This window comes from Pan paniscus, chromosome 5, assembly GCF_029289425.2.
Source record: "Pan paniscus chromosome 5, NHGRI_mPanPan1-v2.0_pri, whole genome shotgun sequence".
Lineage (NCBI taxonomy): Eukaryota > Metazoa > Chordata > Mammalia > Primates > Hominidae > Pan > Pan paniscus.
This window is the reverse complement of record NC_073254.2, coordinates 54,860,061-54,881,486: the sequence shown is the minus strand read 5'-3', so window position 1 is coordinate 54,881,486 and position 21,426 is coordinate 54,860,061. Positions and strand designations below refer to the sequence as shown.

Sequence of the window (21,426 nt, the reverse complement as noted above, 5' to 3'; positions counted from 1 at the left end):
CCGTGTCTGTCTTGGCCTCCCTCCCCTCCCCCTCCCCATCTCTGTCACTCTGTTTCTACCTCTGTCCACTCCCCATCACCCTGTCCTTCCACCCCACCACCCCTCACTATTTCTGTCCACCTCCCTCCCCAGGATGATCCCAGCCTCCAACAAGGCCTTCGTGGTCAACAACCTGGTGTCAGGGACTGGCTACGACTTGTGTGTGCTGGCCATGTGGGATGACACAGCCACGACACTCACGGCCACCAACATCGTGGGCTGTGCCCAGTTCTTCACCAAGGCTGACTACCCGCAGTGCCAGTCCATGCACAGCCAGATCCTGGGCGGCACCATGATCCTGGTAATCGGGGGCATCATCGTGGCCACGCTGCTGGTCTTCATCGTCATCCTCATGGTGCGCTACAAGGTCTGCAACCACGAGGCCCCCAGCAAGATGGCAGCGGCCGTGAGCAATATGTACTCGCAGACCAACGGCGCCCAGCCACCGCCTCCAAGCAGCGCACCAGCCGGGGCCCCGCCGCAGGGCCCGCCCAAGGTGGTGGTGCGCAACGAGCTCCTGGACTTCACCGCCAGCCTGGCCCGCGCCAGTGACTCCTCTTCCTCCAGCTCCCTGGGCAGTGGGGAGGCTGCGGGGCTGGGACGGGCCCCCTGGAGGCTCCCACCCTCCGCCCCGCGCCCCAAGCCCAGCCTTGACCGCCTGATGGGGGCCTTCGCCTCCCTGGACCTCAAGAGTCAGAGAAAGGAGGAGCTGCTGGACTCCAGGACTCCAGCCGGGAGAGGGGCTGGGACGTCGGCCCGGGGCCACCACTCGGACCGAGAGCCACTGCTGGGGCCCCCTGCGGCCCGGGCCAGGAGCCTGCTCCCCTTGCCCTTGGAGGGCAAGGCCAAACGCAGCCACTCCTTCGACATGGGGGACTTTGCTGCTGCGGCGGCGGGAGGGGTCGTGCCGGGCGGCTACAGTCCCCCTCGGAAGGTCTCGAACATCTGGACGAAGCGCAGCCTCTCTGTCAACGGCATGCTTTTGCCCTTTGAGGAGAGTGACCTGGTGGGGGCCCGGGGGACTTTTGGCAGCTCCGAATGGGTGATGGAGAGCACGGTCTAGGTGGGGGTGGGCATGCTCCCTTTCCTGCGCGCAGGGTGGGAGAAGGGGAAAGAATCTCACTGGCAAGTGTTTGTGGAGTTTCCATGGTGATGTTTACATCCAGGGACAGTTTCGTCTCCCTGTCAATGGCCTCGTGTCCCCCCCTACCCCCCAACACCCACATCACCTCCCCACCACCCGGCCGGGGTGTGCTCAGGGAATGTGGACTCGCTCAAATGCCGGACTGAGCCCTGAGTGTTTGGAAAGGCGAGACTCCGCCTTTCTAATCACAAATGTAGCCTACAAGCAAGCGGCTTTGGATTGCTTATGGGTCTAGTGTTGTTTTTATTTCTTAATTTATTTTTTTTCCATTTCCCAGACTCCTCCTCTTCATTCACACGAATGATCGAGAGTTAATCGTACATATGAATGTGTGTTCCCAGCAGCCCTGGTAGTGGGTAATTGTTGCCAATTGACAAGAGGAGGGAATTATTCTCTTTCCACACTTGTTTGGGGGAAGACTGTGGGGTTCCCTGCTCAGAGCTCTCATTACTCCCAACCACCCCCACACCCGACACTGGAAGGGGTGAGTGACTGACCCCCGATACCTGACCTAGTTTCCTTTGCTTCTCAAACATGACATGCCACACCCATCACAGAAGCTTAAACCAGAAGGGTAATTTCCTGGGTTCTTACGTGTGGGGAGGGAGGAGGGCTTCATGCTATAGGGCACAAGGGATCTTAACTTCCGGAGTTGCTTTGGGCTTGTTGCCACTCTTTCTGGGAAGCTGGCATGGAAAGTCCCCCTTGAGCATGTGGCAGGCCAGGAGGGCTTCTCTTAAGGAAAGCAGCGGGGGTGGCAGAAACAACAGTGGACTTGGAGTCCGAAGTTCTGTGTCTGGGCTCCATAGTCACATGAATAGCCAGCTGAATAACTGGGGCAAGACCCTTTTATCTGTTGGGACCTGAATTTCTCAATTTGCAAAAATACTGGGATTGTACTAGGTCTCCAGTCCCTTTCCAGTTCTATGGGCCTATTAATTATTCATGACTCTAGATGTTAGGCTTTTTTGCTTAGTGACACCAGAAGCACAAGCTGGTTACAGCAGTCCCCCTCCTTTTTACTGGACACAGAGAATTCTAGAAACCTTGGAGGGGGAAAGCTGAATCTTTTTAGAATCATAGGCTTTTGAAGCTTGGGGAGGTGTTTGCAATCATCCCATCTTTAACCCTCCCTCTCCCTTCCAGAGAGCATAAAGGAATTGCCCAGGGTCACACAGTGAGTTCATGACCAGGTCAGGGTAGAAGCCAAGGCCACCTGCCTCCTGGCAGTGGTATTTGGGATCCATGACCCTGTCTTCACTCTGCCTAGGGCTTTTCTGTGTCCAAAGGCTGTCCCATGTTTGTTCCTTAAGAAAGTGGCTCAGGGTGGGATGGGGGGATGCCTGCTCTTGGTTTCTTGAGGAGGGTCCATCCTTGGAAATTACAGGGTGGAATGGGAGGGGTGCATAAGCTCCTTTCCATCTAGGGATAACCCCTCCCTGCCAGACAGTGGCAAGAGAAGGGGAAGAGGAGATGTGCCCACGGAGAACCTGCTGTAGACAGATTGGAATGACTTTCCCCGGCATCCCTGTCCCATGTCTACTCATCAGCAACTCACTACCTCTCCCTCAGTCTCTCCAACTCATTCTTTCCTCTCCCAACTCCTTCCATAGACCTCTATTTTCTCTCTTTTGTTCTTCCTTCTTCCACTTGCCAACCACGCAGCCCACAAAGCATACAGGCAAGACCATTCTGGACCAAAAAGTTCCAATGGCCTCAGACCTGGACCCGAGCTGCTGGCCCCCAACCCCACTCTGGAACACACAAGGAGGGATTTGCAACTGTCTATGAAGAATTACCTTTGGCTCTAGTCCCAGAGCCTCCAAATCCCAGGCCTTCCTCCTTCCTCACTCTCCTCCCTCCCCTCTCTTCTCTTCATCCTTCTTTTTTTTTCTCCTTTTACTCTCTGCCTTTCCCAGTCCCTTTCTGGTCCTGACAAGGTCATTAACAGATCAGGCCAGTCCCTCCTGAGACCTCAAGTTATAATAATTTTCGAGGCCAGTCCCAGGGCTGAAGCACATCCTTTCTATGGTCACAGAAGCACCCACAGAATTGGGTAACTTGAAAGGAAATCTCTTCCACCCTTTCTCTTTTCCCTTCCTGTTTTTTCCTCTTCTCTTTTCTCCCTCCTCATCTTTCTCATTCATCCTTTCAAACTATAGCCATTGTGGAAGTGGTCTCAAATACCAGCTTTCTTTTTTGCCTTTGGATTCAGACACACAGAGGGAAGGTGGTGAACAGTGGAAGGAACCAACTGACTGTCTATTCTCATCAGTGGTTCCGAGTTCTATCGTGACATGATATGTACTTGCTCTTGTGTTTGTCATGTTTCTGACTTGGAGTTTTGGAAAGCAGCATCCCTGTGGTCAGAATATAAATGCCAATCTTCTCCTTTGCTAGAAAAAAATGTACAGTAAAATGTACAGTTTTAAAAACAACCACTAACCACACTCCTTGGGTGGGAGAAAAAAAGAACATTCTTATGTCTGTGAATGTCTGCTGTTCATTTCTCTGGAAACTCTGGGGTTTTCTAAAGATGGCTTTGAAGTGGCATTTTCTCTTGCACCTGTGTTTGTTACTGCCTGGTGGGAGCCTGCTTCTTGCCAAGTTCATGTATAAGGTGGGGTAATCTTCTGAAATAATAGAAAATGGGATCATCTTCCCAGAGTAAAGAAAGGTAGAGAAATCTGAAGTGAAGCTTCAGGCTAAGAAAAGAACAGTCCATCCCCAGCTGTCCTGACTGTCCTACCTGACATCTCCATTCTCTGATATACCAGCCCTACCTACTTTTTCCTGGACTGTGGTCACCACAGCACCTGACTACTAGGGGCATGTAGGTATCTTCTACCCGTTTTGGTTGAGCCCTGGATGGTATTTTTTTCAAAAGGGTCTTTTACTGGGAAACCATGGGAGAACAAACCAAAACCCAAACTCAAGGTATAGAAACAAACATGCTTCTGGAACACAGCTTCCCAACCTTGTCTTTTCTAGTATCTAGATCAGCGCTGTCCAATAGAATAAAATGTAAGCCGCATTGTAATTTCAAATTTTCCAGTAGCCATGTTGAATCAACTATAAAGAAACAGGTGGAATTAATTTTAATCTTATATTTTAACTCAATATATCCAAAATATTATTGTAACATGTAATCACTCAAATTATTAGTAAGTTATTTTATGGCACTTTTTGGTACAAAGTTTTAGAAATCTGATTTGTATTTTACATGTATGGCATATATCAATTCAGATGAGCCCTCTTTAAAGTATTTTACATGTATGACACATATCAATTCAGACTAGCCCTCTTTAAAGTACTTGAGAGCCATATGTGGCTAGTACTGGCCACTGTACCAGACAGTGCGACTCTAGACATACAATTGACTTGAAAGCACAGCTTTTAGAAGAGGAAGGAAACTGACACTTGTTGAGTACCTACAGCTTCCAGTTACTGTGCTTGTTGCTTCAAATATGTTTCTCACTGAATCATCACTAAAGCCTTTTTAGGTAGATAGTATTATTCCCATATTATAAATGAAAGGACTGAAGCTCAGAGGGGTTAAGTAACTTGCCCAAGGTCACACAGTTAAGTCTGGCTGCAAAGCCTTAGTTCTTCCCATGACATCACACTGCCTTCCCATCCTTTCTTCTTCCCGTCAACCTGTTATAGATTGTATTTTATACTGACTGAATGATTCACATTTGTAGCCTAATCAGGAAACCCTTGACTAGCCTAAGATCTGAGAGAAACCTCAGTGTTAATTCCAGGCAAGAGCACCTTGGTGAAGCAGTTCCTTCTGACCGTACACCGGCCTTTCTGGCCCTCCTTGCCTTGAAACACGTTCCCTCCCCTGGCCAGGAAAATTCCTCAGGATTCAGACTGCACTGCCCAGCCCACCCTGTGGTCACCCCTTCTCCCCTCTTGGTGACCTCTAGGAGGTCGCTTGTTGAATGAGCCTTCCATCTCCAGTCTTGTCTGGGCTGCTCTGCCCCAGGAGCCTATAACTTCTTCCCCCTAAGATAAAAAGCCTGACAACAGCTTGCTTCAGAGACAAAACCCATCTTCTCGCCTCTTTCTATTTTAATACCCCTGTCCCTATCAGGTAAGATACCTACCCAGATACTCTTTCCTGATATACAGAAGCCTCCAGCTCTTCAATCTTTTGCAGAGGTGAGATAGCTGATACAATATTTGCCTAGTTGATTATTAAGCTTTCTGGAAAAACAGTTTGACCCCTTTCCCCACGTTCTCGATAATGACATATCCCTCAGGTTTCCCTCAAGAGAATTTTCTATTTTTTCATCATTACAGTGTTGAAATTCGAAAAGACCTCAGGAACACTTTTTTGTTAAGGGATATAATTGTCAGCCAGGCTAGGCAACAGTCACTGTCTCAGGATTCCCCCTTCCCAAATGCAAAGTAACTTTTCTTTAAAAGTCTGTGAGTATTGATTTTTCATAAGTACAGCCTGAGTACTTCTGTATCTTCTGTTCTCAGTGTGCCTGCAGTGAAGGTCTCAGGGCTTCAGCAAGCTGGGTGGGGCTTCCTCTGTTCTTACAACCAGTGGGATTTCTGCAAACTGCTGCCAGAAAAATAGACACACTTATTCAAAAGAAGAGACTATTGGCAGGCAGCACTCAAAACCTGCATACACAGTTTTAAAGATCCCACCTAGATTCTCAAACCTAGCCTTTCCATGTGATGCAGTTGGCAGCAAGAAGAATTTGTTGTGACAAGGAGGCTTCTCACAGGTAAATACCTGAGGTTTCTACCTTTGCATAATAGAATCAGGCCCATCCAGGTTACTCCCCCAATATCTAAAAGGAACCCTGTCACTTTCACAGTTTAAAAATATCTATTTGTGCTTTCAGCCCTTAAACCAAAGGTTGTAGCTTCCATCATCTCAATTAAGGTTCTGTACCTCACAGTCAGTCAATGTTTACAAGGCTCGTGGTTTCCCTTCCCTGAAGCTTCTATCGGAGAGAAATTGTCATGTTTTCCCCAGACCAAAGAGAGAAGCTAGCTTTTACCTCTAAGGCTATCCTGTGAGCCCTATCATAGCTATTTAGGAACTTCTGACAGGTTCAGTGATCTTTCTCCATGTTCTCATTTTGTATAATGTGTGACATCTTTCTTTTGCTCACCTATTCTGAGGAAGTAGGCCCAGATTACAGGCTCTTCCCTGGTTATTTTCCTATTATTGTTGGGATAATTGATCTTCTGGTCCCTTTAGCCATCAGCTGAATATGCTCCTGGAGCCAGAATTCTCCTCCACCATCTCATGCCGGAGTCTGTCTGGGATTGGAGCAAGGAAGATCTCATGGTCTAGTCCTTTCCAAGATGTCAACAGTCACATGCTCGGTTTCCTACTGATGAGAGAATGGAGCTGGAATTTCACCCATCTCCATGGGATCCCCAAACCCATCTGGTCCACAGCCAGTCAGCCCACTGACCAACCTCCCACAGCCCCAGTCCATCCGTCCAGGCTGTCCATCTGCTTAGTTGGTGATGAGCACACCCCCTCTTCTCCTGCACCTCCTCTGTAACATGTGTTCAGTGGTGCTCCCTGGCATACCCCACAGCAGCACTAACATTCATATACTTTGCAAGGATGAGTTTTCTTTCCCTTGAATCTCCTAGGCTACATCCAAGATATCCCATTTTCCAAACCATGGAGACCTCTGTTAGCTGACCTATCTGACATTGTTTCCACTTTGTTGTGAAGTAAAACCTCAGCGCACTACACCTGTTCCCTCTGTCATGGACTTGGCATGTCCTGGAAACTAGCAGGTAACTTGCTCACCATTTGAGGAGTACTGCTGCCAAGAAGAAGGGATTTAAGCCCTCAGTTGCAGCTATTAATCCTGAAGGCTTTCATCTTGGGTTTCCTGTTATGCTCTTCCCACCCATTCCTGTGGGGATCTCTTGGAAGACATGGTCCTTCCTGTCTACCAAAGATGGGGTGGTTGCCTTACCTACCCAGACTAATTATGGAAAAGTTCTTATACTTTCATTAGGAGAACATTAGGTTGGCATTTTTCAGGTGAATATTGAACTGCAAAAGTAAGTTGATAATCATACCTGACATTTATTGAGAGTTTCCTATGTGCCATGTACTGGTCTAAGAGCTATATATAGATTATCTCAATTTATCATCAAAACAACACAATGAAATAAGTATTATTATTAATATCTCTATTGGGGAAGCTCAGGTAGAGAAGAGTTAAATAACTTGCCCAAGGTCACACAGCTATTGAGGCGCAAAGTTGGGTAAACACTCAAGAGATGGATTTGCTCTGAAGTTTCTTACAGAGCTGCAGAGGATGTAAAAATGCAGAGCTGTCTGGGTTTCATGTGGAAGGCCTGAATCCTGGCATATGTGCCTTGACTTTCAGAAGACTGAGTCCAGCAGAAAAAGTGGGAGAGATGGTGAAATCTGTTTGTGCTCATTCAGCATGCTCTTGCTGACCTGCTGTGTGCCTAGCACTGTGCATGGTATTGAGAGAGATAAAAGTCAAAGTGAAAGACACTGTGCATGGCTTTGAGGGCCTTACACATTACCCTGAAGGACAGGGCCATAAGCTGATGCTTTAGATCTCTGGTTATCAAAGATTGGTCTGTTTTCACTAATTTCAAGATAACTTATAGATCTGGCAAAACTACTATCCAAGAAAAGATGGACAGATGGATTGGCCAAAGGCCATACAACATAAGATGGCACCTGTGCTTGGAAGAATTCACCAGATTTTAAGTTTCAAAATCTTGAGTCACTTTACAGAAGAGGAAATTAAGACCTGGTATGGAAAAGTGACTGGCTTTGGGTCTAACAGGGGCACATTAAGGACTGGGATCCTGTGCCTGGACAAGCAGGGGTTGAGGGAGGCATCTCTAGCTGTCCCAGGAGCTTGAGAGGAGGTGTGGTGGAGGGAACAAAGCAGGTCTGGAAGAAGGGTAGTTGCAGAGAACTAGAGGGTCCTGAGTAAACCAAGGCAGGTGCAGTTCCTCCTGAGAGAAAGAGGCTGTTTAGTTTGGGGGTTCTGGGTTGAGAGGCTGTTTCTTGGCCACAGTTTCTTTTTTGGTAAGATATCAATGGTAAGTATCGACTTCAGTAAGTATGCTTCTGTAGTACTATGTAGTTACACAGATCACATATTGGATCGGAAAAGGCAGCGTAATAACAGTCATTATTATTAATGATATGCATCATTTAAGTAACATAAATCATAGCATATTAATGATAATATTACATATGTTAAGTTCATAGACTCTCAAAGCTGGCAAAAGCTATCAGAGGTCATCTACTCCAGCCTCCCTCAATGGCTATCAGGATCCCCTGTTCAATATCTATACAAGCTCTCCTTAATCTTATTAAAAGGAAAATCATGCATGATGAATTTCAGGATTTACCCAAGGCAGGAAGTAGCTCTCTGTGCTCTAATCAGACCATGGCTCCATATTCCTGGTGGGCCCTTGTGAATCCATCATTCTTGAATTCATGGGAAATCCAGAGCCCAGACATCAAGCAGCTCCCAAAGACTGCTATGGTCAAAATAGTGTTAAAAAACTAGGTACAGAGCCAGGGTTCCAGCTGGAAAAATTTCAAGAGGTTCGATATTCCCTGCCAAATCAGCACTGGTCTCTATGATTTTGAGCAAAGAAAGGAGGCAGGGAAGTGGCAGAGAGCACATGGTAACCTCTGTACTCCCTGATGCCCTGAATGTTCTGACATACACAACAGCCCCAATAGTAGATGGAAGCACCTGGAAAATTATAGACTTCACTGCTGGGCTGAGGATGGCCATCCTGCCCCTCACTCATTGGTTCCCTAATCCTTCCCACCCTTCATCTTTATTCCAGGATTTGCCCAACAGCCAAAATCTAACATCCAGTATTCTGGAATGACACAAATGCTGCCACCAAAAACCTCCCACTGTTCCCCTTCTAGGATGGGAAGACTGCCAGGTGCCAGAAAAATCACTCAGTGAGAGCCTGGCTCTGATCAGAGGGCTGAGAGTGGGCCAGAGGCTCTCCACTTGAGAAGGGAGGTGAGCTCTTCCCAAGGGGTGGTGGGATGGTAGCCCATTGACCAGCCCTCTCTGACACCCTTTAATACCTGGGCCCCCTCTAGTCCGAAGACCATCCATTTGCTTGAGGTAGGGAGATTAAAATTAGTTCCCAATTTGGTCTTCTGAATCAACACACTGGTCCCAATGTGAGTGAAAAAAAATGTTAGAGAAACGGTTTCATCCTAAGGTCAGAGAGGGTTGGTTGAAGTGTGCATGGCTGGACAGGTTCCTTGGGTAGGGCTGATGCTTCACAGTTTGTTTGGGGAGAGAGAGCTGGGGGCGCCAGGACATATAACTGCAGATGGGGTGACTCACCTACATGAAGAGGTTGGATTCTGTGTTTAAGGTAAATAGAGAAGACTGTGGGTCACTCCAGAGGTCTGGGAGCAGGCAGGGAGGACCTCAACAGTGATAAAGTGCAGAAGCCCAATTCTTCCTTGGTCTCCGTGCTTTTAAGAGTCCTGGTGAGGTTCCTTCTTCTAAGGAATCATGCAAACTGCTCTGGATTAGCTCAGCTTTGATTTGTGAGGGAAGCAGAGGCATGGAATTTTCTTGGGGCTTTTTTCTTGAGGCTCAAGGTCTTCCATCCTTTCTTAGGTTACAGTAAATGAGAGTTTGTGCCAGAAGTGAGAAAACTAGAGAAAGGGTGCCACCTGTGCTTTCTACCCCAAACCAAAGATGAAGGGGCTCAGACAAGAGTGCCTGATTCCAGGGCTCAACAGTGAGGGTTCCTTCCCTGCCCACATTCAGCTTTGTCTGCAGAATGGTGGAAAAGAAACAAAACTGGAGACATTTATATGTAGAGGTATACAAAGTCAGCAGCACTGTCAGAAAGATTCTATAGCATCTCAACATTCCAAACATTTCTTTAGCATGGATTACCATTTCTTCCATTCTTTATCAAAAGTCTGATTTCTTCACATTACAAATGTTTCCAAACTGGGGATCAAAGTTGTTTATTTGGCTTAGTTTTTATAGTGCTTATGGGACAGAAGTAGGTCTCAAACTTTAAATCTTCTGACCCCAGAACTGGAGTTCCCTCCACACCACATCCCCACACTCACGCATTACAGTGATGGCTGGCTCCCACAGCAGGAAAAAGGGCAAAACATGAGGCTGAGAAGGCAGCCCAGAGCTAGGAAAGACAATGTCCATGCAAGTGGGAGGAGAGTCAGGCCTGGGAGAGGTAGACAAAGGGCACAGGACCCTGGAGAGTTGAGAGGGGGCTGAAGATAGCAGCTCTGCCAGAATTCTCCATGGACAGGAGGCTCTCTCAGCTCTCCAGTGCCAGTCTAGCTAGGGCAGGGGTCAGAGATTATTGTCCATTGTGACCTGAGCAGGAAAGATGGAGTAAGAGGGATCTAGGCAAGGATAAGTAGGAAAGAGTGGGGTGCAGCAGAATCAGAAGAGTCTGGTTGGGAGGACACAGCTGTCCAGGTCCAGGCTATGGGCCCAGTCCACCCACTGTCCACATCTAAAGGTGGGGGAAGGAGCAGCGTGCTGGATAGGGCTCTACCTGGAGTGACCTTCTACTTAGTGAAACCAGGAGGCAAGTAGGGACCAACTAGGAGTCATGGTCATTTTCAAGATTTGTATTTGTCCTGTCTGCCTTGAGGTTCCAGTTCCTTCCTGTATGAAGGCAAAGAATCCCATCCGCCATGTAAGAATAGAGGCACATTGGGAAATCTTGAGGCCTGGCGAAGGAAGAAAGGACTGGCTTCTCCATAAATATTGGAGGTCTCATGGCACAGCCCCACTCATCAGATCCACTTATCTCTTCCAGGGAATGGCTTGGAGACTAAATGGGTGGAAAATTGCAGAGGGTAATGAGCCACAGCCCTTCTAGATTGTTCCAGAGTGTTAATTGGATTGTTAATCAGTCATATCAAGTCTCCCTGGAAGGAAGGCTTTTGCACAGAAGGGTGGGACTCTTTCAGAAAATACCATGATATCTGGATTGGCCTTGAACCAGCTAGCGAAGGGAGAAATCACGAGCACAGGACTCAGGATTCTTTCCCCTTTTGGTTGTGAGGCAGCATGAACAGGAAAGCTCTCAGCAGAATACAAAGGGGTGTTCAAAGAGGGAAGAGGAAACTCATGTTATTTACCAAACACTGTGGTAAGCATCCCATATTTCTTATGTGTTATTCCTCATGAGCCTCACCCATCCTTCTGACATAGGGGTTGGATCATTCATTTTACAGTTGAGAAAACTGAGACACACAGAAGTTAAGCAGCCTGCTGAACGTCACACAACTAGTTAGGGGAAGAGCTGGAAAGTTACTCCTAAGTTACCTAAGGAACAGCAAGGGACATTAGAATTTCAGTGAATTTTCTGGAAGGAATCATAACATGTGAGCAATGAGGTTAAAAAAGTGAGCCTAAGATTAAAAAGCAGAAGCCATGAAGAAATGCACTGGGCAAATAATATTGACTTCTCTGTGCCTGTCCCAGTGCCTCATATGGTAAGAAATAAAAGGTTGCTCTTAAGGTCCTTAAAATTTGTCCTGTCAAACTAAGCATTAAATAATTCCCAGATCACTGCTGCCTTTTTGTTTCCAAAATGTAGGGGTTGGATGGAGAAGAGGAATAAGGTGGCAGGCCCTAACTACAGCTGCACAGATTAGGTGGCTCTCTCCCCAAGGAAGGCAAGGGCACCCCATGTTCATTCCTTCAAGAGCTGAGTCTTTTTCCTAGCTTCAATATCCTCAAATGTAAAATGGTTCTGGTATCTACCTCAAAAGAGTATTGTGTTTGTAAATTAAATAGCTCTATATAGTTATACAAATAACAAATAACCTGTAGGACTTGATAAGTCACCAACTCATGATGATTAATGTAATGGATCACTGATAAAACTGTTATAAATTATGAGACATTAATGGCCATTACATAGATATTAGGTCTGGAGTCTCAGAGCTGGAAAATACCAGAAATCTCCAAATAAGCCTTCCTCAGCTCATCGACATCCCTGCCAGGTGGTGTTATTCTGATTACAAATTATTCCTTAGTTTTAATTCATAAATCCTCTAAGGAAAAGAAAACATGATATTCTCATGCCTTGTGCTTCAAGGAGCTTAGTACTTGACTGTGGCTCCAGGTTTGTACATATTCCACGTTCCTGCTCCTTAAAAGACCCCAGAGCCATAACAGAAAACTGCCAGTATCTGCTGTGGTCACCACTGAAGTAGAAACATAGCCAGCCAGGGTCCTTGCTGGGAAATATTCGGGAAATCTTAGGTGTACGTTGTTCTCTTGCCAAATCAAGTCGGGTCTCCATGACACAGAGTGGAAGGAAGAAGGGGAAAGGCCACAGGGACACTGGCCAACTGTGAGGCCCCATTAAATAAATGTTGCATTCTGCTCTGAATGTCACTACCAGTTGTGCAGTTCAGGACAGTGGCCTACCACCTCCCAGATGCACAGCATAGGCCAATGATGGGGCACTCTCTTCACATTCTAAGCAGGACACCAGGACACCACCACCCTGCCACTAGTAATTTGTTCCCTAATAAGTCTCCGTTTACCTTCATTCAAGGACTGGAAGACCAAAGTTATAAAAATAGTAACCAATAAAATTCCACGACCTCAATACTAATCACTCTTTACTCCCATCCACATCCTCCCATTTGACCTGACATTGAGGTGGATATATTTGTTCCTTTAGTTCTTGCCCTAATACAAGGTAAATGCTCAGAGTAAACTGCCAGATATCTACTGAACCAACCGGTATCAGGTCCCTGCCTAAGATAACAAGGGCATCCTTCAAAGGGGGAAGTGGGAGGGCCAAGGATATCCCTTATGACAGCCCTCCCCATGGTCCATCTCCCTCTAGCACAAACACCAATTGAGCTGGTTTGGGGGAAAGAATAAAATATCAAGGTCTTCTGAATCAGCACACCAATCAGCCCAAGCAAAAAAGAATGACATAGAGCCTTTATTAAACTGGTTCTGAGGTATGTGGGACTAGCCTGGCTGGCTGACCAGGCTTCTTGAGCCCCACAGGCCTCTTTCACAGAAAGGGAGTTTGGATCAACAAGACCATGTACAAAAGGGGGATAATATACCCACTTGAGGAGCCAAGTTTCCATGTTGATGGTAAATGGAAAAACTTTTGAGTCAGAGCTGAGCTCTGGGACAAAAAGGGAAAAGAAGAGGGATGAAGGGAAGGGGCCCAATTCCTCTTGACTGATTCTAAAGCTCATAGGGGGATTCCAACTCACAGCTAGCCCTCTGTACTAAGGAACCAGACGAATCTTGACTTCCCAGGGAACCTAGACCTGGGAAGGCTGAACTTGCTATTTGAGGGTCAAGTCTACTCCCTGAAGGTGGAGTGCTGGATATTTTGATGGGGACAAGGAGGGACAATAGATCAACCTCAGCAAAGGCTGGTAAGCCTGGGCAAGGTTCCACAGGGATGGATCTTCCTAAGGGGTGGGGGGGCTTCCCAGTTCCTAGAAAATGGCGGTGCGCGCAGATTGCCTCCCTCCTCTTCATTGTAGCTTGATCCTGCACAGTGACCGTTCCTATAAAAGAAAAAAAAAATCAGAAGAAACTTGATACATAGGAAGACAAAACACAGCAGAGAAATAAGACAAAGTTAAAATCACAAAATGTAATTGGCAGCACATCTGTTTTCCAAAGATATTTACATAATTACTCCCATTCTCACAAGAATTCTGGATTAGGGCATTATAATTGTGTCACTTTCCAGTTGAGCGGGCATGCCCACAAAGGGTAAAGTGTCTTTCCCATGATCACACAGCTTAGATGGAAGACTTGGGACTTGACAAGGGGAACTTCTGACCCCAGATCTGGGTTCCACCAGCCCCAACCCTTCATCAGCTACCATAGGGAGGGAAGGGAGAAATGGGAGCGAGGCGGCAGCGAGCCCAGGAGGAAAATACCCACACGGAAAGAGTCAGGCCTGGGAGGGGCCGGACCGGGGCACAAATGCTGGAGGTTTCAGAGATGGGCTGGCGCTGGCGAAGGCAGGTCTGCCAGTGACGTATTTGTCCTGTGGGTCCTGGGCTGTTTCGTGGCACGCAGGGCACTCTCCTTCCTGGGATGGGAGAATGGAATTCTTCTTCCGTGAGAGAGAAAATACGGAGGTGAAGAAGAGCAGAATGGGCGAGTACTAGACTGCAGCTGCAGCCAAGCCAGGGAAGAGGCTAAAGAGGGTCCTCGGCGGCTCCCGCAGGACATTCCCTCCCCAGCCGGTCGGGAAGCTCCACACCTAGGCGAGGACGGGCAGCAGCGGCCCTGGGAAGGCTTCCGTGGAAACTTCCAAAACCACCTTGCCAGGTAAGTGAAAGTGCGCTCCGTTCTCTATCCACATGCTAGGCCAAGGAAGTTCTTCTTCATTCTTTCAGCGGTCCTGATCTTCTTGGGGAGCACCCCTGTCAAGAAGGAAGGCAGGCTATGGGTATCTTCCAGGAACAGATGAAGGTTGCGAAATAACTGCCAACTGTCTTCTGCTCTGGCAGTTATCCCATTAGCCACGCCCATCGCCCCACCATTCTGGCAGGCCTCCTCCAATCAGAGGCCCTGCCCCACCCAGGGAGAAGCCCTGGGCCTTCCAGAAAGTTCCACAGCCTCTGATTGGTCCTAGACCAGCTTTCCTGGGTGGGAGTGGGGGCAGGGGACTCCTGGAGTCCATGCAGTATGCAGAGGGCGGGGGCTTGGAGGAAAGTCGTTGATGATGAGCACTGCCTGTTGGGGCTGAGGGAGGTGGGGCCTTCCAGAATTTAGGTGGGCCATGGCCTGGCTTCTGAGAGGACAGGCCCGACAGAGTTAGGGCTGTGCTGGTACTGTCTCCTGCTCTCTACTTAACAGGCCTTTGAACCCTGGGTGCCTGTGATCCTGGAGTCTTTTCATTTTACCCCAGTGGAAAGCACCACCCAGAAGGCACTTGTTTTGAGGTCTCACAAGAGTTAAGAGTATGACTGCAAGTAGACCCCCCAGTGCCATCCTCTGACTTTTTCCCACCAACCAAAGGCCTGGCACTAGAGAGAAAATGCTTGAACAGACTCAGTCAGCTCCTAGGGACCCAAAGTCCTAACTGGAGGGTTTGCTACAACACCCTACTTTTCTTCCCCCGGCTAATCTGCAGTGCCTGGAAAACCCAGGCTCTGCTTCAAAGCCTCAGCATCAAGGGTCCGGCCAATGGGAGAAAGTTGCTGAGCAGATGAGAATGCTCTTGGCCAATGGAAGAGAATGCCTTAAAGGCCAATTGGGGGATGCCCATATATTTATATTTATTGGGCAAGTGTTTTGAAAGACCTTGTTCTGAAAAGTTCAAATGTACCATTATATTTGAGCCTCCCATATCCCTTTTTAAAAAATTGATATAAAATTAATGTAGCATAGAATTAACAGTATTTAGTGTACAATTTAGTGGCTTTCAGTTCAATCATAAAATTGTGCAATCATTATCACTAACCCTATTCCAGAATATTTTTATCACCCTCAAAAGAAGCTCCATACACACTGGCATGGTTTAGATCTGTGTCCTGCCCAAATCTCTTGTCAAATAATAATCTCCACTGTTGGAGGTGGGGCCTAGTGGGAGGTGATTGGATCATAGGGGTGACTTCTTATGGTTTAATACCATCCTCCTTGATGCTGTCATGGCAATAATGAATTCTCCTGATATCTGGTTGTTTAAAAGTGTGTGGCACCTCCCTCCTCCCTCTCTTTCTCCTGCTCTGGCCATAGGAAGTGCTTTCTCCCCCTTTGCCTTCTACCATGACTGGAAGTGTCCTGAGGCCTCCCCAGAAGCAGAAACTGCTATGTATGCTTTCTGTACAGCCTGTGGAACTATGAGCCAATTAAACCTTTTTTTGTTTGTTTGTTTTTGAAACAAGGTCTCATTCTGTCACCCAGGCTGGAGTGCAGCAGAAACTTCTTTATAAATCACCCAGTCTCAAGTATTTCTTTATAGCAGTGATAGAACAGACTAACACATTCATTAAGCAGCCACTCCCCGTTCTGCCCTCCCTTCATCCTCTAATTGGCTTTCTGTTTCAATGGATTTGCCCGTTCTGGGCATTTCATGTAAACGGAGTCATACAATAGATAACCTTTTGTGTTTGGCTTCTTTCAATTAGCATAATATTTTCAAGGCTCATGAGTATCATAGCCTGTGCCAGTTCTTCATTATTGGTAAGGCTTATATTCCACTGCATGAATATACCATATATTGTGTATCCAATTGATGGACATTTGGATTGTTTCTACTTTTTGACTGTTAGGAATAATTCTGCTGTGGACATTGTGTACACCTGTTTTTGTTTGGACATGTTTCCAGTTCTGCTGGATATGTACCTAGGAGTAGAATTGCGGGGTCATGTGGTAATCCTATATTTAGATTTTTGAGGAACTGCCAAAATGCTTCCCACAGTGGCTGAACCATTTTGTGTTTCTACCCTCAATACATAAGGGTTCTGATCTCTCCACATCCTTGTCAACACTTGTTTTCTTTTTGTTGTGATTGTTAAATTCTAGCTATCCTAGTAGGTGTGAAGTGTTATCTCATTATGGTTTTGATTTGCATTTCCCTTATTACTAAAGATTCTGAATATCCTTTTATGTATTTATTGGTTATATTTTCTTGGTACATCTTTTAAGAGAAATATCTGTTCTAGTCCTTTGACAATTTAAAAAAAATGATTTCTGTATCTTTTTGGTTTGTTACTGAATTTTGGTTTGTTGTCAAATTTTAAGAGTTCTTTATATATTCACAGTGCTAGACCTGGCTTTGTCTGTTTGTGATGCTGTAACAAAGTGTCATAGACTGGATGGCTTAGAAACAACAGAAATTTATTTCTCACAATTTTGGTGACTGGGAAGTTAAAGATCAAGGTGCCAGCCGATTCAGTGTCTACTGAAGGCCTACTTCCTGGTTCATACATGGCCATCTTGCAGTATGTCCTATATACTTTATTAAAGTATATACTTAGGTTATGTGGTGGAAGTAACAAGGAAGTTCTCTCAGGCCTCTTTTATAAGGGTGCTAATCCCATTCATAAGGGCTCTGCCTCGTGAATTTGGGGGAAGTATTTAGTTCATAGGAAGTTTCTCACAGGGTATATGATTAGCAAATAATTTCCCTCAGTTTGTTGGTTATTTTTCCACTTTCTTGATAGTGTTCAATGCACAAAAGTTTCAATTTGGACGAAGCCCAATTTATTATTTTTCCTTTTGTTGCTTGTGTTTTTGGTATCCCATCTAAGGATCTATTGCCAAATCCAAGATTATGCAGACTTGTTTTCTTAAATAAGAGTTATAGTTTTAGCACTTAACGTTTGGTCTTTTATGAGTTTTAATTAATTTTTGTACATGTTGTGAGTGGAGGTCCAAATTGATTCTTTTATATGTGCTTTTCCAGCTGTCTCTCAGCACAATTTGTTGAAAATAGAATTCTTTCTCTACTGAATGGTCTTGAGACCCTTGGAGAAAACCAATTAACCATAAGTATATGAGTTTATTTCTGGACCCTAAATTAGATTCCATTGAGCTATGTTTCTATGCTTGTATGTATTCATAAGTCAGTTGGTAGTTCGTGTCTTCCTAGGAATTTGTCTATTTCATTTAGGTTATCTAATTTGTTGGTATATAATTGCTCATATGATTTCTTTATAACCCCATTTATTTCTGTAAAGTCAATGTAATGTCCTCTCTTTCATTACTGATTTTAGTAATTTGAGTCCTCTTTTTTCTCTTGGTAAGTCTAAAGTTTTGATTTTGTTAATTTTGTTTATTTTTTTTAAAGAACCAATTTTTGTGCTTGTTCATTGTCTCTATTGTTTTTCTTTTCTCTATGTCATTTATGTACACTTTACGCTTTATTATTTCCTTTATTATGTTTGCTTTGAATTTAGCTTTTTCTTTTTTCTAGTTTATTATATACTTAGGTTATTGATTTGAGATACTTATTTTTTTTAATGTGGATGTTTCCAATGAAAAATTTTCATCTAAATACTGCTTTTGTTGTATCCATACATTTTGGTATGCTTTTGTTTTGTTTTGATTTATATCGGAGAATTTTCAAGTGTCTCATGATTTATTATTTGAGCCATTGGATTGGTTAAGAATTTGTTTGATTTCTACACATTTGTGACTTTCCAAATTTCCTCTCATTATTGATTTCTAATTTTATTCCGTTGTGATTGAAGAAGATACTTTATATAATTTTATTTTTTATGCTTACTGAGACTTCTTTTGTTGCCAAACTTATGGTCTGTGCTGGACAATGTTCCATGTGGATTTCAGAAGAACATATACTGTTCAATTGAGTGTTTTATAGATGTCTATTAGGTCCAGTTATTTTATAGTGTTGTTCAAGCCTTCTATTTCCTTGATCATCTCATGTCTAGTTATTGCAGCCATTATTAAAAGTGATATACTGAGGTATCCAAGTATTATTGTTGAATTGTCTGTTTCTCCCTCCAACTTAACAGCTGTTATTTCATATATTTGGGGCTCTGTTGTTAGGTACATATAATGTATAGTTGTTATATCTTCTTTCTTGTACTTTTTAGGGGAACATTATATATTTTTGAATTAAGTTAGTTTCATTCCTCACTGTTTAGAGATACAATGTTTCTAGCCATATATTGTCCTCTGATTACTGTTTTAAACGTATCTTATAGATAGGATATCTAGTGGTTTAATTATCTTTTTTTCAGAATCCTTTAATTCTTGTTTGTATCTTAATTATCACTCAATTGTTTAACAATAGATTGTTTTAAAGTTCCAATTGGAAAGGCATCTTTTAAAATATTTTTTGATGCAAAAATCTTCTCTTAACAGTTTTAATGAGATATAATTGGCATATAGTAAACTTCATATATTCAAGATGTACAATTTGATGAATTCCGACATTTATAAAAACCAATGAAATCATCATCATGATCAAGATAATGAACATACCAAAAAAAGAATTTGTGTCCCATTGTAATCTAGCTCTCAACCTTGTTCCCCACAAGCAACCACTCACCTGCTTTGTCACTGTGGGTTAGTTTGCACTGCATAGAATTTAATATAAATGGAATCATACAGTATGTACTCAATTTTTTATGAATTATTTCACTCAGCATAATTGTTTTGAGATTAAAACAAGAATTTTAGTGTTAATTTCTTTTTATTGTTGAATAGAATTCTATCATATGGATATACAATAATTTGTTTATCTAGTCACCTGATGATGACATTTCTGTTGTTTCCAATTTTTAGCTAATACAAATAAAGCTGCTAGGAAACTTGGAGGACATTTGTATGAACATATGCTTTTATTCCCTTGGATAAATATTTAGGAGTTGAATGACTCTATCATATGATAAGTGTATGTTTAACTTTTTAGAAACTACCAGCCAGGTGCAGTGGTGCACTACTGTAATCTCAGCTATCCAAGGTGCTGAAGAGGGTCCCCTTGAGCCCAGGAGTTTGAGGCCAGCTTGAGGAACATAGCAAGACCCCATCTCAAAAAAAAAAAAAAAAAAAAAGGGAAAGAAACTACCAAACTGTTTTCCAAAGTGATTGTACACTTTAATTCTCAAGAGCAATATGTGAGAGTTTTTAGTTCCTCCAAATCCTTATCAATATTTGACAAAGTTAGTTTTCTAAATTTAAGTCATTCTGAAATGTGTGTAGTGGTATCTCATTGTGGTTTTAGTTTGCATTTTTCTAATGACTATGAATGTTGAGTGTTTTTTCATGTGCTTATTGCTACCTGTACAATTTCTCTGGTAAACTATACATTCAAATCTTTTGCCCATTTTCTTATTGGTTTGTATTGCTTTTTACTTATTGAGTTTTGAAAGTTTTTATATGTGTTACATACAAGTCCTTTGTTAGATATATGTATTTTGCAAATATTTTCTCCTAGCCTTTAGCTTGTATTCTCATTCTCTTAAGAGACAAAGAAGATTATTATATAATGATAAAAGAGTCAATCCAAAGGAATATTATAACAATTATAAATATATATGCACCCAACATTAGAGCTCCTAAATATATAAAGTAAACATTAACAGAACTAAAGGGAGAAATAGATAGCAATGCAATAATAGTAGGAGACTCCAACACCCCACTTTCAATAGTGGACACAACATCCAGAGAGAAGATTAGTAAGGAAACAGAGAACTTGAATAACACTATAAACCAAATGGAGCTAACAGACATATACTGAATATTTCACCCAATAGCAGCATAGGGATCTTTCATCAAGATAGATCACATATTAGGTTGCAAAACAAGTCTTAACTATTTTAATAGGGTTAAAATTATATCAGATATCTTTTCTGACCACAATGGCATGAAGCTAGAAACCAATAGCAGAAAGAAAACTGAAAAATGCACAAATGTATATAAATTAAATACATTCTTGAACAATCATTGAGTCAAAGAAAAAAATTGAAAAGAACATTATAAAATACCTTGAGAAAAACGAAAATGAAAAAAACATATAAAACTTAGAGATGCAGCAAAAGCCGTACTTAGAAGGAATTTCATAGGAAGAAACATCTACATTAAAAAAGAAAACAGAACTCAAATAAACAACCTAACTTTATTCCTCAAGGAATCAGAGAAAGAACAACAAACTAAGCCCAAAGTTAGCAGAAGGAAGGAAACAACAATGATTAGAGCAGAAATAAATGAAACAGAAAATATAAAAGCAGTAGAAAAACGTCAACAAAACTAAGAGCTGTATTTTTGGAACGATAAGCAAAATGCTTACAAATGGACAAAAGCTTAGAATAAGAAAAACAGATAAAAACTAAAATAAATAACGTCATAAATGAAAGAAGGGTCATTAGAACTAGTGCCACAGAAATTTAAAAAGATCATAAGAGACTTCTGGGAACAATTATATACCAACACACTGGATAGCCCAGAAGAAATGGATACATTCCTAGAAACATACAACCTACCATGATTAAATCATAAAGAAATTGAAAGCCTGCACAGACCTGTAAGTAGTACAGCGATTGAATTAGTAATCAAAAACCTCCTAACAAAGAAAAGCTCAAGACCAGATGACTTCACTGGTGAATTCTACCAAACATTTAAAGAAAAACTAACACTAAACCTTCTCAAACTCTTTCAAGAAGTTGAAGAGTGGGGAATACTTCCAAACTCATTTTAAGATGCCAGCATTATCCTGATACTAAAACCAGA

The 21,426-nt window shown here is 43.5% G+C and overlaps 1 protein-coding gene and 1 long non-coding RNA gene across 2 annotated transcripts in view; one reads left to right on the top strand and one right to left on the bottom strand.

Moving 5' to 3' along the window:
- LRFN2 (leucine rich repeat and fibronectin type III domain containing 2) overlaps positions 1-1,454 on the top strand; it is a 195,234-nt gene extending 193,780 nt beyond the window's left edge. The window contains exon 3 of the mRNA XM_003833331.5: positions 133-1,454. Within this exon, the coding sequence (XP_003833379.1) occupies positions 133-1,102 (970 nt within the window). The 3' untranslated portion in view covers positions 1,103-1,454. The remainder of the gene's footprint in view (positions 1-132) is intronic.
- A 13,089-nt stretch (positions 1,455-14,543) lies between these two features.
- The window catches only part of LOC134730590 (uncharacterized), a 43,619-nt gene continuing 36,736 nt past the window's right edge, over positions 14,544-21,426 (bottom strand). The window contains exon 3 of the long non-coding RNA XR_010112424.1: positions 14,544-14,645. This is a non-coding gene — a long non-coding RNA (uncharacterized LOC134730590). The remainder of the gene's footprint in view (positions 14,646-21,426) is intronic.